Source organism: Esox lucius, chromosome 20, assembly GCF_011004845.1.
Source record: "Esox lucius isolate fEsoLuc1 chromosome 20, fEsoLuc1.pri, whole genome shotgun sequence".
In the NCBI taxonomy this organism is placed as follows: domain Eukaryota; kingdom Metazoa; phylum Chordata; class Actinopteri; order Esociformes; family Esocidae; genus Esox; species Esox lucius.
In genome coordinates this window covers 10,648,654-10,665,220 of record NC_047588.1, presented here as the reverse complement: position 1 = coordinate 10,665,220, position 16,567 = coordinate 10,648,654, and the positions used below count along the sequence as shown (strand labels likewise).

General features: G+C 40.4%; 1 protein-coding gene across 3 annotated transcripts in view; it reads left to right on the top strand.

Annotated features, from left to right (window-relative positions):
• The first annotated feature begins 4,555 nt into the window (after positions 1 to 4,555).
• The window catches only part of slc9a1a (solute carrier family 9 member A1a), a 49,386-nt gene continuing 37,374 nt past the window's right edge, over positions 4,556 to 16,567 (top strand). For 2 of the 3 annotated variants that reach the window (XM_010901048.5, XM_010901046.4), the window contains exons 1-2: positions 4,556 to 4,864; positions 5,450 to 5,719. In XM_010901048.5, coding sequence (XP_010899350.2) covers positions 4,810 to 4,864; positions 5,450 to 5,719 — 325 coding nt within the window. In that variant the 5' untranslated portion in view covers positions 4,556 to 4,809. The remainder of the gene's footprint in view (positions 4,865 to 5,449; positions 5,720 to 16,567) is intronic. The other variant, XM_010901047.4, reaches the window with a different exon arrangement.

Sequence of the window (16,567 nt, the reverse complement as noted above, 5' to 3'; positions counted from 1 at the left end):
AAGCTCTGAAGCGTGTATCGAGTACCTAGAGCAATTACCGCCAAAACCTTGTGCCGAGTCTTGTATCGTTTTCAGAGAATTACGTCATACAAGGCCTCGGATTCTGTAGGACCACGTGTTTACCTCATTGCACGTTTCGGTTGTAGATTTAAGGAAGCAAAACTCAGATTATTTTGTGGGTTGTTGTTCCTGGTTGTTGCAAAGTTACAGGAGCAATCTCAGTCCCCAGTTAAAGCGCTTTCATTTTCCATTTGAACCCCACACAAATGTTCTATCTCTTTATTCCTTAAATTGAGTAAACTCTGTTGCCCAATTATTTGTTTAACACACCCACTGGCGTGTTCATCTCATCCCACATGATGCGAAGAGATGAAATGAGCGAGACAACTCTCGATCTCAATAGCAAAGGGTAGTACCGGTCAGGCAATGGCGAAAAAACCCTGCCTGGTGAACTCTTTCTTTCCCTGTGCTGTGACTCGGCCATCTGTTCCAAAGAGACTAAGCCCACCACATCAAGCCACTTCCAAACTGTATAGCTACAGTAAACTGCAGTCAAAACTCAGGTCAACTCATCTCTCTACAGGAATCGAACCCATAACCCAGGCATTTTAAGCACCATACTATAATGTACCTGTATATACCTGGAACATTCCTGTTGATATGGAGACAATCTAGGCATATTCATGCGGTTGGTATAGACGATTCAGATAATGATGTGTATCCTCCCATCCAAAGAGTGAAATAGGCGGCAGCTTCACGACCAGCCATTCTACTCTGTAGACAAAGAATCCAGTATTGAGGGCAGTGACACGAGCATCTGATCATTAGTCAAAAAGTATATGTGGATAGTCCCACTGTAGGATATTTAATTGGCTCCTTTCACATAATGGAGCAGTCGATGATTAAGTAAGCATAGTTTTTCAAATTTGTTTTTTGTGCAACAGCTTTCATTTTGACAACACCCAATGGACAACTAACATTTCCACTGGAGCCAGAATAAAAAAGTATATCAAACGTATGCTACCGTTCAAAAGTTTGGGTTCGCTTAGAAATGTTTCTTGTTTTTGAAAGTAAAGCAAATTCATAGTTCTTCAATATAACATAGAAATTATCTGAAATACAGCATAGACATTGCTAACTACTATAACTACTATTGTAGCAGGTAACTGCGAATTTTCAATGGGATATGTACAAAGAGACATATTACCAGCAGTTATCACACCTGTGTTCCAATGGCACATTGTGTCTGCTAATCCAAGTTGATCATTTTAAAAGGCTAGCTGATCATTACATTTTGCAATTATGTTAGCACAGCTGAAACTGCCGTGCTTATTTAAGAAGCAATAAAACTGGCCTTATTTTGATTAATTGGGCATCTAGAGCATCAGCAATTTTGGGTTTGATTACAGGCTCAAAATGGCCAGAAACAAAGAACTTTCTTCTAAAACTCATCATTCTATTATTGTTCTGAGAAATGAAGACTATTCCATGCAAGAAATTGCCAAGAAACAGAAGATCTAGTACATTGAGGTTTGCTCTTCAACAAACTAGAAAAGGCTGTGTTCAGAAAAGGCCATGTTCAGTTATAAAATGCTCTAGAACTATGTAGATACAATTCCATTACATAGTTCACATGATTCCTTTTTTGCAGATGTTCAACAATATTATTTTCTAGCCTCTTTCATGGCATATCTATGTTTTCCAAAATCTTATTGTGCTGAATGCACCCAGGTTCTACATAGTATCTGTCTGAATGATCTGTGAAATTGATTTTCTATTCTAAGCCCACTGTCAGTAAAACCTGAAACCTAGTACAAAGGCTATTGAATGAAACATAAGGAGTGGGACAGAAGTGATTCAGAATCATGTTCTAGCTGTTACATCTGCATTGCTTGATAAGTCGGAGGACTGTGGTCTTGGGTATTCCAGTTCTATTTTTTGGTAAATGCAGCGGCTCTTAAGCTTAACATTTGGGTTCTATTCCCACCAACAAAGGTGGTGACTGACAGCAAGTCAAATCCTCCAGCTGTGAAGAGCTGCTCAAAGGATGAATGGGAGAGGAATTAATTTCAAGTTGTCTTCAACCGTTAAAGCACATAAATCCTCACCATTTAAGCCCTTTATGTTCCCTTTGTGTTCCTTCGGCAGGTCCTCATTGACTGATGGTAGATATAATGGGTTTCTTATGCAGACCAAGTTCAAAAGTTCAATAGTTTGTGTTAAGTCTGTACATGTATGTTTCATTTGGAAGAGGTAATCCCAGCCCCATGGCCTGTATGGTCCAGTGACCTGACACCAGTGCAAACTACACAGTATAATCTACATGGGTTCTAATCCAGGCCAATTTCAGTTACATCGGATTCATAATTTCACTGAACATACTACAAAAAAAATTGCCCAAAATAGCAGCACTGTAAATAAAATGAAGTTAATACTAATGTAAATGGAAAACATATTCTCTTCTAGGAAGAGTAAAAGATAATACATTTCTCACTAATGCTCAGCATTGTTGATAAACTCAATTGAAAGACAAATTTAGAAGGTTTATTTCCAACCCTACTTGTCTTCCAATACATTTTTATTTCCTTCCAAATAGTAATTTAAGAACCCTTTCTTTAATAAATGTTTCTTTGGATAGAAAAGATTTTACTTAAATCTCTTTGCCTATCAAAGTACCCTTGACTTCCAAAAGATGAAAATGGTTCTTAATAGAACCCCATCCCTTTGCAAAGAACCATTTTAGAATGATCGGTTTTCTAAAAGTATGAGATATTATATAGAGAAATTATAAAACATAAAACCACAAATAAAAAAACTATTTGAAAGCTAAGCTTTGGAATGTAATCTATAATTGTAAAACTTTTTTTACTTCATCCTGGGTATGGTATAGGTTTCCATGCCCAAGCAGCTGTATGCAAGCCTCACATAAACATGTGCAATGACAAGCGTAGGATGCAGTGGTGTAAAGCACGCCGCCACTGGACTCTGGAACAGTGGAAATGTGTACTCTGGCGTGATGAATCACGCTTCACTATCTGGCAGTCTGATGGATGAATCTGGGTTTAACGGATGCCAGGAGAACGCTACTTACCAGAATGCATAGTGCCTACTGTAAAGTTTGGTGGAGGAGGGATAATGGTCTGGGACTGTGTTTCAGGGTTTGGGCTAGCCTCTTTAATTCCAGTGAAGGGTCATTTTAATGCCACAGAATATAAAGCCATATAGTATATATTTTCCTCAGTCCCTGCTGGTGGTTAACATACACATAACATAACATTATTTACTATTTAGTAATGTAGCAGACTTAGAAGTCTTATCGACAGCGACTTAAATTAGTAAACATGTGACGATTGTAAGGTGGGGATGATTCAGTGATCATGATGGTATAAGGGCCTGATTAAAATTTACTGTAAGGTTATTGGCATGTGGGTGTTGGGGTTAGAGCCAGTGCCAGCCCTAGTCTTTTGGGGCCCTAAGCAACATTTTATTTGGGGGGCCCCTATCCCCTAGCGGTCCAGTGCTGACTAGCAGTCTGGGGCCCCCTAGTGGTTGGGGCCCCCTAGCGGTCGGGGCCCCTAAGCCACCACTTTTGTTGCTTATACCTAGGGCTGGCCTTGCTTAGGGCATTGGGGTAAGAGGGCTGGGGTGTGTATGCAGTTGGGTTTAGGTGTGTGGGTATGTGGGTATGTGGGGAAGGAGTATATTGGGTAGGAATACATGTCTGTAAATAGGCATAGCGTGTTCTGTAAGTACACTGCATGTTCCCATCTGTCATAGTTCAGACATAGCCTAACTTATTAAATACTTTTTCAAATGAAAAAGCAACATGGATTACATCAGAAGTTTTTCTTTTAGCTCTCACTCACTGAGGACTACCAAGATGTTTCACAATTTTGTTGTAGCTCTTGAATAGTAGCTAGTCTGATTCATCTATTCAGGTGTTTGATGATTGAGAAGCAGAATCTGGTGTGTTAGCTCTGGAATAGATCAAATCAAAGTGTAAAAGAGAGGTTTCACAACTGTGTTTTGGAGGTTACATTAAAATTAATATTTTTATATTTTTTCTGCCACTGTTATCTAGAGTGACTTACATACATTATTGCCTACATTTAGCACATATAGTACTCAGTGTTAGAGAAAGAGCGGGTATGAATAAACCAGTAGGGGGTTGGGGGTGATAAGCCACGACACCAAGTTTAACACCCTTCTTACAATAAGACGTTTATCATCCCATCTGAAACATGTCATCCTACTGCAGGCACTGTTCCCTTCACTGCCCTGGGGCCTTGGAACTTTTCTTTAGACCTGAGGGAATAGCATGTGCTCTCCTATCTTGCTTAGCTTCAGGGGCAAGTCAGCAGTGAGATGCAGGGTGCTATGTTTCTACTGGCATATGATCATGGGATATGACCATGGCATGTCTGGGAAATAAACGGCTTACACAAACATCTACGGCATTCCCCACGTCCTCTTGCGCGCCTCCTTTCCAACAGATGTCACTAGTGGTCGAAAATAGAAGGAACCCCAGCCCTCTCTACCCTTTTCTCCCCTCCCTCCACAAACCTTCGCAAAGGGTGTGCGCTTCGTTTTTGAAGGTTGTATTTATTTAGCTTGCTAACATCACGCTGCAGGAGTACACTGTCGGTATGACAACATCGGAAACATCAGAGTCATGGTCAGCACTACTAAAAGGATTGATGGAGCGACGCACACTCAGTCACACATCCTCATTTGACTGAGTTCTAAGAAGGTCTCGTCCTGTCGGGACAGGGTACGGGGCGCTACGCTACGCTGCATACGCGGATGTGAATGCATGAAGTTGAAGTATCTCAGATCTCCCGCAAATGCAACCTGACAGTTGTAGGTAACAAACCGTTTTACTCAAGGTCAATGTTGGACCAAAATTTGCCTAACCGCTGTCATTTCTAAGGGATTTGTCGTTTTGTAAACCTGGAATTGTAAACTATCAATTGTATGAGTTGATTACTGGCCGGCATTGAGCAATAACATATTTTGCCGAAGGGATTACACCGTCAATACCTGAAACAAGATTTTGGACCAACTTGTCAATTAATAGATGTGCGATTTAGAAAAGGATATGTACCCGACTAACACCGCAGCCATAAAAAAACAACTAACGTTTACGCGTTGCAGTTTCTGTATGGTAAGGTCTGGTAAGGATAGCTAGCTTGTGCATCTTAAACGCTTCCTGCTTTCACGAATATTTTAAGGGAGCTTGCTACCTGGAACTGCTACACCAGTCTCAACCAGCTGTCTTTCTAGATATTAAAGCTTCTGATGGAGATGTTGCGTGGACTTTGGAAAACAAGTTCGTATTAAATAAAGTGTATGTTTCTTCCTCGAAAACTTTGATTCCAGCGAACTTTCTGAGAAGTTGTAAAAACCGATTTCAAAATGCTTGTTGGTGCAACTTCACACTCTCCCACAGGCTCCAGAGGTTTTATGGAGCGTGGATTTCTACTTTTGGTGGTATTGATGTTTTTGGAGGGCACAGTGTTTCCTCTTGGAGCTGCCAGCTCGCCGGACATCAGTGCTCCGGATGGCGCTGGAGGACACGAACGTAACGACGACCACCGAGGGATAGACAATTACACGTTCCCCAAAAAGGCCTTTCCTGTCCTGTCCTTAGATTACGGTCACATTCAAATGCCTTTCGAGATTTCGTTATGGGTGCTGCTGGCCTCCTTGATGAAATTAGGTGAGTCTCATTATCATACCTACTAATCATGCATTACCTTGTCTAGAACACAACTCTTAAAGGGCCTTCTGAAAAGGTTACATTAACATAATGTTTGCTTTATTCTGTCATTGATCACAATTGCCTCCCAGCAATATGTGTGTATATGTTTTGTTACAGTTTTCTTGCAATAATTAGCCTATGCCATGTCATATATAGATTATCTACTTTTATATGAGCAGTCCACTTAAGTTTAGGTTATTCAGGTTGGGCTTGTAATCAAAAGATGGTCCTTTTCAGAATGATGATCATACACTTAAAGGGGCAATATGTAAGATGTGTACTGCACTACTAGCATACACACAAGCAGAAATTACCAGTGCTCATCTGCAGTTAATGTTTTGAGTAATATTTTTCTATTACATTTTGTGCCAGAGATTCCCCAGTTCAATGCATTTCCCAGTCCGTCTTTCAGGTTGCATGGATTGTAATCTCATTATAGGGCTACTCGCTCACTACACGTGCAGTACTATCCAGATCCTAAACCACCCTGGACTTGCTAATACTATTTGGGTCTCGGTAAGGGAGGACAAGGAAGAGAAGTAATGTTATTGTTTAAAGGAAAGATTCTACACAGTGCCCCTTTAAATGATGTCTTTATGGGGAAGGCACAATTATTACCCCTTGGCATCTACCACAGAGTGATGTTGTGGTTGGTGATGCATCACTAAGCAAGGATTTTGCTGCAATTTTGTCATATGCTACATAAACATGTAACATTGCAGTTTTTTTATCTAGGAAACTTTTTTAACTACACTTCCTGTGGCGTGCATTGTTTTTCTGACACTGAGTGTGTTTGGCAATGAAAGCACTGAAGACTTGCAGTGCTCTTCATGCCACCTTCCATCCTGTTCCCCTTTTCTTGCATTAAGTGATTGAGCCGACGTCTAGAGTGACTTGACGGACCAGTTAAGTTTTTTTAAATGTTTCACTCTGGGATACGAACCAGTGATCTTACTGTCACTGGCTCAACAGTGTGTGAATAACCCCATCCACTCCCCATCCTCTTTATGATCCAACCCGTAATCCTGTCAGCCATTGCTTCAGTTTACTTTCCTTATCCTATTTAGCCTATTTATTAGCCTCCATGCTTTGCTTCTCAAGTTCGTCACCCTTTCTGTGATGGCTTTCCTTCCTTGTTCCCTGTCTTTTTCGCTCAGTCTGTCGCTTTGTCTCTTGCTCCAAATGCCCCCTACTGTACTAAGAACCAGCAGCGTTCCTTTCACCTTCATCATCTTAATTAGCCAGAGTGTCCGCCTGTGGCTGCCATCTTACTGCTGTTGAGGGAAGGGAGGAGAGAAAGAGGCATGAATATATGCCAAGAGAGGAGAGGGATGGAGGTTAGGAGTTTGTGGAAGTGTAGGGAGAAGCTGAGAGAGGGAGATTGTAAAACGGGTGTATGAGGAAGGATGAAAGTGGTATTGAAATATATAGAGAGACGGGGAAGGACAGGGGTAGACAAGTGCAAAGAGAGCACAGCAGTGGTGACCTTCAGCATCTGATTATCTTCAATGCTGAAACCCATGTGGTTATAATCTGCTGCGTCAGCTACACTGCTCAGTCCCAATGTCCATTCTGTGTCCTGCTCAGAGAATCCTTTTTTTCAACCATAAAACGATTGTCCTCTTTCGCCTCAAATGCCTTTTGCGGCTGTCCAACTAGCTGTGACTTGCTTAGGACCTTTTCTCCTGGACTAGACCTTAATCACAAGAAGGCCCTAAAAGAAATATCCATTATTCTCTTAATCAAAAGCTCTTTCCAAGTGTCGATATAGCCTTAGGAAAAATATGATTATGGTGGTGTGGGATTGGCTCTCATGCTACCAAATTAAATGATCTAGCAAGTGTGCCTGCTGCCTAGCATTACCAGATTTCCCGCAGGTCTAGGGAGTTCTGATCCTGGAGGGCTAGGGAGTTCTGATCCTGGAGGGCTAGGGAGTTCTGATCCTGGAGGGCTGGGGAGTTCTGATACTGGAGTGCTGAAACCATTCTGGCTTACATCATCATCAGAAGTCCTATAGACTTGCTTGACAGACGGAATGTTAGTACACTCTCTATAGTCTGATTTAGGGTTATTCAAACAATTGGTTATAAGATACCCATAGTTCATAGTCCACTTTGGCTCACATCCAATTTTCACATAAAATGCATAAAAGCACATACAAAGATACTGATAGTATGGGCCTAATAAAAGCCAGCAATTAAGCTTTTATCTTCAGATATAGGCTGAAGACTAGATTACATGAGTAGGCCTGCATGGCTTTGCAGATCAATTAGGCCAACCCCAACTGTGACACTGTGGTTAGGGTTAGGATGACTAGGTAGGTTAAATTACCTCTTTGCAATGTTTGTCACACCATCATGTTTGTCACTTCCATTTGTAACAGTCTTTATGGCAATGCAAACTGGAACATCACTGCATTATGTGTATTTAGCAGGAGCCCAAGTCCTATTCAGACCCATTATGGATTAATGGTGTTCCCAGTGGTCAATATTTATCATGGGGTAGGCCTGAACCATCTGCTTCCTTGAGCAGCAGTCTGTTAGCTCAGTCTTCCAAACCTTTGCTCAGAATGCATTAGGTTATGTTGTTGTCCCTTGCACCTTTGATGCAATACGTACATCAATTAGGGCCCTGTAAAACCTCTGATGCGAAAAATGCGGGGCGTGTTTTAAAAAGCATTGACAAGGAAATGGAATTCAACAATTTTAACAATTATTTTGTATGATGGAACTGAACAATATTTATTGGAACATGCAATCGTTTTTTTCTGTATAAAAAATAGAATAAAAAAACCAGTGGGAGGAAAATGCTATTGATGCTACTGTTTAACACATTTTTAATAATACCTTATGTTATAATGAATAATGCCATGGACCGCATTTGTTGATGAGAAAATAATAGGGCCTGATGTTCAATTAGCTAGCTCCTTAAATGACCCCCTGTCAAAAACATCCACCATTTCCTCATCTCATGTAAATTGCAAGATTGTTCAGTATTGAGGTTCGGAAACATTGTATTATAAAGAACTTAAGTTATATCGGGTTCTGCTGTGGCTCTGCACCAACTTTCAAGCCAAGAAACAACTGCAGCAAGAGTAGCTGAGGAATGTTTCTAGCCTTTTCATTATTGATGGACACAGGCCATCCCATTGATGCCATGTATGTAGAAGGGGGAGTTTCCCAAGGGTACTGGATGTCACTGATGATGTTTGTACACTGTCTGTGGACAATGTACAGTACTAGGCTCATAACCACAAGCTGCTTGTTTTCAATGGAATTACATAAGATGTTTTTAAGATACCCCCTTTCACCACGCCCACTGTTAGGCTAGGGCTTTTCTTTTGTGATCTTATAAAATTAACGTCTTTTGTTTGCCAGTCCACGAACCTGGGTTTGAGACACACTGGAGTATACCGTAGCTTAGCAGACTGATGTACTGTAAATTAGGGTGGAGTAGACTAATGGTCATTTTATTTCATTGTACTGTCCTGGTCTACTAAGTATCGTTGTCAAGGGTGTCTTTTTAGCTTGCAACCAGCAGTACTTACTGGATCCAGTAATAGGCTATATTTGCACTATGAGTGAAAATAGGCAATATGTGGAATTATTGGATTTGGATTGATGTTTGCAGATATTTTCTTCCAAGGTGGGTGAAACGCTTGCTCCAGTGAAGTTCTTCATGTACTGGAGTTGTGGGTTTTGCGAATGGAACTCACAGTGACGTAGTTTACAGAGAAAGACAGTAAAAAGAGAAATGGCTTCTGACCAAAGTCTAGCCAGTGTGTTGTTTTGGGTGATGTCCGATGTGTTTTTAAAGTTGCTGCTTCTGTGTTGATCTGAGCAGTTTTATCAATCATGTGTTGTTTTATAGCATAAGCTAGGCTAAATGTACTGTAAGGCCCATGGCTTTGCAGAGCTCACTGAATCAAAAGATGAAATTGTGTCCATTCAGCCCAACTTCATCTCAGAAACATCTGTCATATGTAGGCTAAATAGTGTATAGTGTATAAGGTATAGGCTAAATAGTGTATAAGGTATAGGCTAAATAGTGTATAATGTATAGGCTAAATAGTGCATAATGTATAGGCTAAATAGTGTATAATGTATAGGCTAAATAGTGTATAATGTATAGGCTAAATAGTGTATAATGTATAGGCTAAATAGTGTATAATGTATAGGCTAAATAGTGTGTAGTGTATAGGCTAAATAGTGTATAGGCTAAATAGTGCTTTGCGTTGGGAGGGTGTATAAGCTTGTGCATAGCACGAGCTGTTCCTCTACCATGCTCGCAGGTTTGTGTAATCTGAGAATTTCTCATGGATGAAGTGCTTCATGTTGAATACCCATGCTGGCCAGAGTAATGTAATGAAGTTGTTACTTATCCACAGTCCTTAATCAGACCAGTCTAAACCAAGATGACAGAATTTTCGCCAAAACATTTAGCTTTTTAGGGTCTATATCTTATCGTAATAATGGTGCATTATCCTGCTGGAAGTAGCCATAAGAGGAGGGGTACATGGTAATCATAAAGGGATGGACATGGTCAGAAACAATGCTCAGGTAGGCTGTGGCATTTAAACCATGCCCAATTGGCACTAAGGGGCCTAAAGTGTGCCAAGAAAACATCCCCCACACCATTACACCACCACCAGCAGCCTGCACAGTGGTAACAAGGCATTATGGATCCATGTTCTCATTCTGTTTACGTCAAATTCTGACTCTACCATCTGAATGTCTCAACAGAAATCGAGACTCATCAGACCAGGCAACATTCTTCCAGTCTTCAACTGTCCAATTTTGGTGATCTCGTGCAAATTGTAGCCTCTTTTTCCTATTTGTAGTGGAGATGAGTGGTACCCGGTGGGGTCTTCTGCTGTTGTAGCCCATCCGCCTCAAGGTTGTGCATGTTGTGGCTTCACAAATGCTTTGCTGCATACCTCGGTTGTAACGAGTGGTTATTTCAGTCAAAGTTGCTCTTCTATCAGCTTGAATCAGTCAGCCCATTCTCCTCTGACCTCTAGCATCAACAAGGCATTTTCGCCCACAGGACTGCCGCATACTAGATGTTTTTCCCTTTTCACACCATTCTTTGTAAACCCTAGAAATGGTTGTGCGGGAAAATCCCCGTAACTGAGCAGATTGTGAAATACTCAGACCGTCCCGTCTGGCACCAACAACCATGCCATGCTCAAAATTGCTTAAATCACCTTTCTTCCCATTCTGACATTCAGTTTGGAGTTCAGGAGAGTTCATTGAAGCAATTGCCATGTTGATTTGTTAATTGCATTAATGAGAAATTTAACAGGTGTTCCTAATAATCCTTTAGGTGAGTGTATATTGCTCCAAAACCTTTATATATGGTATATATTATTGTATGTATTGTTCAGCATTAATGGGGCCTTCACAGATGTGCAAGTCACCCATGACATGTGCACTAATGCCAGAATCCGTGATGGTATGGGGGTGCTTTTGAACTGTGCACTGATAACAAGCCGGATGGTCCCTTTCCTTTTTATCCCGGATGATGCGGCATCCTTGATCTCCTATACTAATTTGTCAGATCACAGGACAGTTTTGAAGTCCCCCTCAGTCCATCTTAAATGACCTTATGCCCAGAGAACAAGGAAACATTTCTGGATATTGTTTTTACATGGTTTCTTCTGTGCACAGTAGAGATTTAACTTGCATTTGTGGATGCAACGACCAACTGTGTTCACAGAGACAATGGTTTTCGGGAAGTGTTCCTGAACCCATGCAGTGATTTCTCGGGATTCTCTGACTCTTTTGATGATGTTATGTACCATAGATGAATAGATCCCTCTTTGCAATTTTATGTTGAGAAAAGTAATTCCTAAATGGTTTTACTATTGGCCTGTTCGGTCTTTCACAGAGTGGTGAACCCTCTCCCCATCTTTATTTCGGAAAACACATCCTTTCTTGGATGTTCTTTTTATACCCAATCGTGTTACTGACCTATTGCCAATTAACTTAATTAGTTGAGATGTTCTGCCAGGTTCTTTTTTTTTTATATATTACACAACTTTTCCAGTCTATTGTTGCCCCTGTCCCAACTTTTTTGAAACTTGTAGCTGGCATCAAATTCAAAGTGGGCATATATTTTTTTCAAGGAGCAATAATGTTTTTCAGCTTCAAGATTTGATATGTGGCCTTTGTACTCTTTCATATTGAATGTAGTGTTTAAATGGATTACACGTCTTTTTTGGAAAAGGGTTGTAGTTTAATGTGGCCTGTAACTACAGGCACATGTTTTTCCCCAACGTAAATGTGAATGCATTAGCCTGACTTAAATAAATAAATGTTCATCTCCACCTAAATGGACATAGGCCTACTCAAAATGACTAACTATCTGAGAACCAATACCTAGTCCCCAATCTAAGAGATGTTGTGTCAGAGTACAACATTTCCATGCTGTCAATAAAAAAAAGATGTGATTTGATTGTACACCAATAAACATGTTTTTTGTTACCGTATTATTAACATGTTAGCTTTGTCAGCTCTAAATGACACACCAGAGGACAACTTCCTGGCACTAACTGTGAAATTATGATCTTCTAAAACTTCAACAGGCCCGTGTGCGGTGCTGAAAGTCAAGCCTTCTTTGTTTCTTTTCCAACGTTTACACATTAAGTGGTTCAAATGTCTCATTTTGATTTTGTTTTCACAACAAATGGTTCACTGAAAGATCAAGGCCCTTCTTATAGTTTAAGAGGCCCTCATCTAGATTAAACCTATGTTGAGATTCATGAGGGCCTGGTTCTGGGAGCCCTGCTTATCATACTGCAACAGTGTTCAATGGAGACTATGTCACAAATCAATAAACCTTTATTGCTCCATTGTTGGTAGATTGTCTGGAAAATGTGACTAGGCTTACATCAGAGATGATGACTGAAGGCTTTGAAGCCTGTTCCATGCATGACCTTCTACTTGAAGTTTCAAGGTTACATTTTTTTTTTAACTGCATTCATGGAATATTGTTTATTTCATTGTATTACACTGTTAACATTTGTATTAAATGTTAATATATTCATTAGTTTGTCAGTAGAACCTTTTTATTTGGCTCTGGAAAGGCAACAATCAGGGAATATGAACATTAAAATATGTTTTGCCAAGCTGTACTGCTTCTTGTCAAAATGCTTGCTTAAACAGGAATTCTGCTGAACTGTTGTATTGGAGAAAAAACCTGTTTCATTGTAGAACTCAGCACTGACCCACCATAGAGTCGCTAGATTGGAATTGAACCAGTTTGTAGTGGCGCAGTGCCCTTTAGCACTCTTGGACGTGTCTTACCTTTGTTGTGCCACTAAGGAGACTCCCAAAGAGGTTGTTGAGGACAACTAACATTGTCCTTTATGAGAGATGGCGCATTTAGCTCTACAAACAAGTCGAGCACTGTTACGGTTAGGTGTTCTCAACACATATCAGAATCATTTGTCAAAGTGACGTTAAAAGATGCCGTGGTTGCCTTATTAGTCACAGAGGTCATCAGGGTTGAGCTCATTTCTAATGACTGTGTGGGAGTCAGGGACAGATACCAGGTAGCCTACATCATTAAATAATACTCCTTTGCCACAAACATTTTCTTAAATCACTTTATAGGTTTTCCCGTCAATCAATCAAATTAATTTATAAAACCCTTTTTAAATCAGCGGTTGTCTCTAAGTGCTTTTACAAAACACCCAGCCTGAAACCCCAAGGAGCAAACAACAACAATGCTGGCAGCTGGTATCGTCTTGATCTGCAGCACAGCCAGGTGGACTTTGGACAGTGGCAGCAACAAGTCTTTAGAGCCTGCTACTCAGGAGGTGTGCGCCAAGACATGTCCTCTGAAGTTTGAACGGACCAGGAGACAAACATTTTGAGAGTGCATTCCTTGGGTTTACAAGGATTTACGGTGGAGAAGGAGAACTGACACTACTCCCCCCGGCACAATAATATAGCAGCTTAAAACGTTGGGGCTGAGACGGGGGTCCAGTGACACTGGACCTATCCGGGGGAGGCCCCAGACAGGGCCTAACAGGCAGGAAATCAATCCACCCACATTGCCAAGCATCAAACAAAGGGACACCAACCAACCACCCTGAAATGAAGGCTGAGTATTGCCAGCAGAGTTCACCTCAATTGCACAATGGGCGCAATGGAGAGACTACAACAACAAGCCAGTGACTTTGCCCCCAAATGGCATTGGAGGGAGGGCATCCCTGTGGCGATGAGAGCCCATCTGGCAAGACCGCAAGGGTGGACAGTATCAAGCCTTTCCGGTCACCTTCACACCTCTGGGCAACCGGAGAGAAGAGCATTGCAGTAATCTAATCTAGAATTGATAAAAGCATGGATTAGTTTTTCTGCATCCGTTTTTTTATGTAATGTTTCTGATTTATGCAAAGTTCCGAAGATGGAAAATAGCAGCTATTGAGAGATTTTATATGTTCATCAAAGGTGAGATCAGGGTTGGGGGTAATGCCGTGTTTTTTGGGATACGACCATAATATGGCTGTCAAGGTTCATTGTAAGGTCTGCCAACAAATGTTTCTTGGGTCATAAAACAAGCATTTCTGTTTTTCTAGAGTTTAAATGCAAGAAATTCTCTGAAACGCATGCTTTCAAAGTAGCTTATTTTAGGGCTTCTCCAATCGAAAATATCGAAATATACAACTGTGTGTCATCAGTATAACAGTGAAAATGAACATTGGGTGAAGTCATCCGGAATCACAGAGGCAGCATATATAGTGAAAACAATCATGGGCCCAAAACCGAGCCTTGAGGAACACCAAAACATACCTTTGATTTGTCAGAGAACATGTCATCCACACACATGAACTGATACCTTTCAGATAATATTTCAACCATGCTAGAATGTGTCCATGTTTCCAGTCTCTATAAGAGAAGGGAGTGATCAATAGTGTCAAAGGCAGCACTAAGATCAAGAAGCAACGTAGTCAGACAATTAGAAGGTCATTTGTTTTCCTTCACAAGTGCAGTCTCAGTGCTATGACGGGGTCTGAAACCGGACTGGAGCATTTCATATGTTATTTGTCTTATGGAAGGCATTTAGTTGTTTGGGAAACACATTTTTCTATGATTTTTTTAGAGGAACGGGAGGTTTGATATTGTCCTGTAATAGTTTAATATGTCTGGATCCAGATAAGATGTTTTGAGAAGAGGCTTTATTTCCGCTATTTTTAGTGAGTTTGGTACGCATTCGTAGGTTAGGGAGCAAATGGGCTAATTTCATTGGCTTATCTAGCACAGGAAGTTGCTGCTTAAGTTGTTTTGTTGGAATCGGGTCTATATGCTAATTTGTGGGTTTAGAACTCATTACTAATTTAGTGAACGTTACGAGTGATATAGGGTCAAAAATTCAAGTGTCCCCATTGACACTTGTCATCTGTAACTTGTCATCAATTAAATGCATTTGACTAACCTAGGCCTGTGTAACCAGGATATTATTTGGACCCAAGGATTGTCCATGTTAACTAAGCCTGATTTGGCAATAGTCTTTCATTTTTGTATGTACAGAGACATACAGTTATTGCATATGCTCTTGAGCTCCTCTTTTTCTGAGCCTGTGGCTCATGATAATCTGTCACTGATAGGATAGGGAAATAAAAATATCTACTTTAATGTGATGGATTTGGCCTTTCAGTCAATGCTTACATGGGGATCCACTGATTAAATCACATGGCAACATTTAAAGTGTCCATTTGTAAGATAATACTGTACTGCTAGCATAAATGGCCAGAAGACATGTGCAGCAATGTTTTAAGTTTCAAATATTATTTTCTACAAAATTGTACCGAGTGCCTGAGATCCGCAGTTGAAAAGGTATTGCTGGTCCATGGATCAGATTGCATTGACCTACAGTATAGTCTCCTCATTCACTTTGGTCACGTGCAGTGCTATCCCCCCAACATAAACCACCCTGGACAAGCTAGTACTATTCCGGTCTCCTTCGTGAAGGGGTGGAGCAGACAAATCATGTCATTGTTTGAAAGTTAGTCTTATAAACATGGCAGGATTCTCCAGTGCCCCAAGATTTTTCTTTAGTCTAGTCATGCCTTAGTGACAGTTATCAGTAGCCTCTAACACTTAAATGTGAGAGGAAGTCTGTAAACATAAATTAGTCTGTCCTTGATCTACAAATGTTTCAGGTTTGTATTTGTATTGCCTATTCTTAGCTAGATCCTATTAAAGGCATAGTTCAACATAGATTCATATTTGTGGGAAATTCCACTTACCCTGAGTTGTCCTTGAAGGCCCATGGAGTAATTTTTCACGTAACCAGAAATTCTCCCAAATATGAATCTAGGTTGAACTATCCCATTAATTGGTTACTGCTTTGAAGGATGTGTTGCTGGTAAAGTTGGAATGTGTTTACAGGGCCACAATTTTTATCAGTGGTATCAGATTCTATTCAAAAATCACTATCCTAAAAAACTCATATGAAATGGAATGAGCAGTAGGCAGTGTAAATGAAACTAGGGCTGGGAATTGCCAGGGACCTCACGATACAATATTATTACGATACTTATGATGATTTTCATGATTATCCCAATTTGATGTAGTTGTGATTCAATATTGCGATTGTTTAGATTATTTTAATCATATAACTATTTGCAAACAGTTTAGTCATACTTTCAAATACCAAATTCTGCCAAAAAACTTTGAATAATACAATAAAACCATGAGTCTGTCAATAAAATGTACTCCGAACTTTCTAAGATTTGTTTTTGAACAAATGCAAAAGAGCATGTGCCTAGGGCTAATGGTTTGTATGTTCTATTATCCA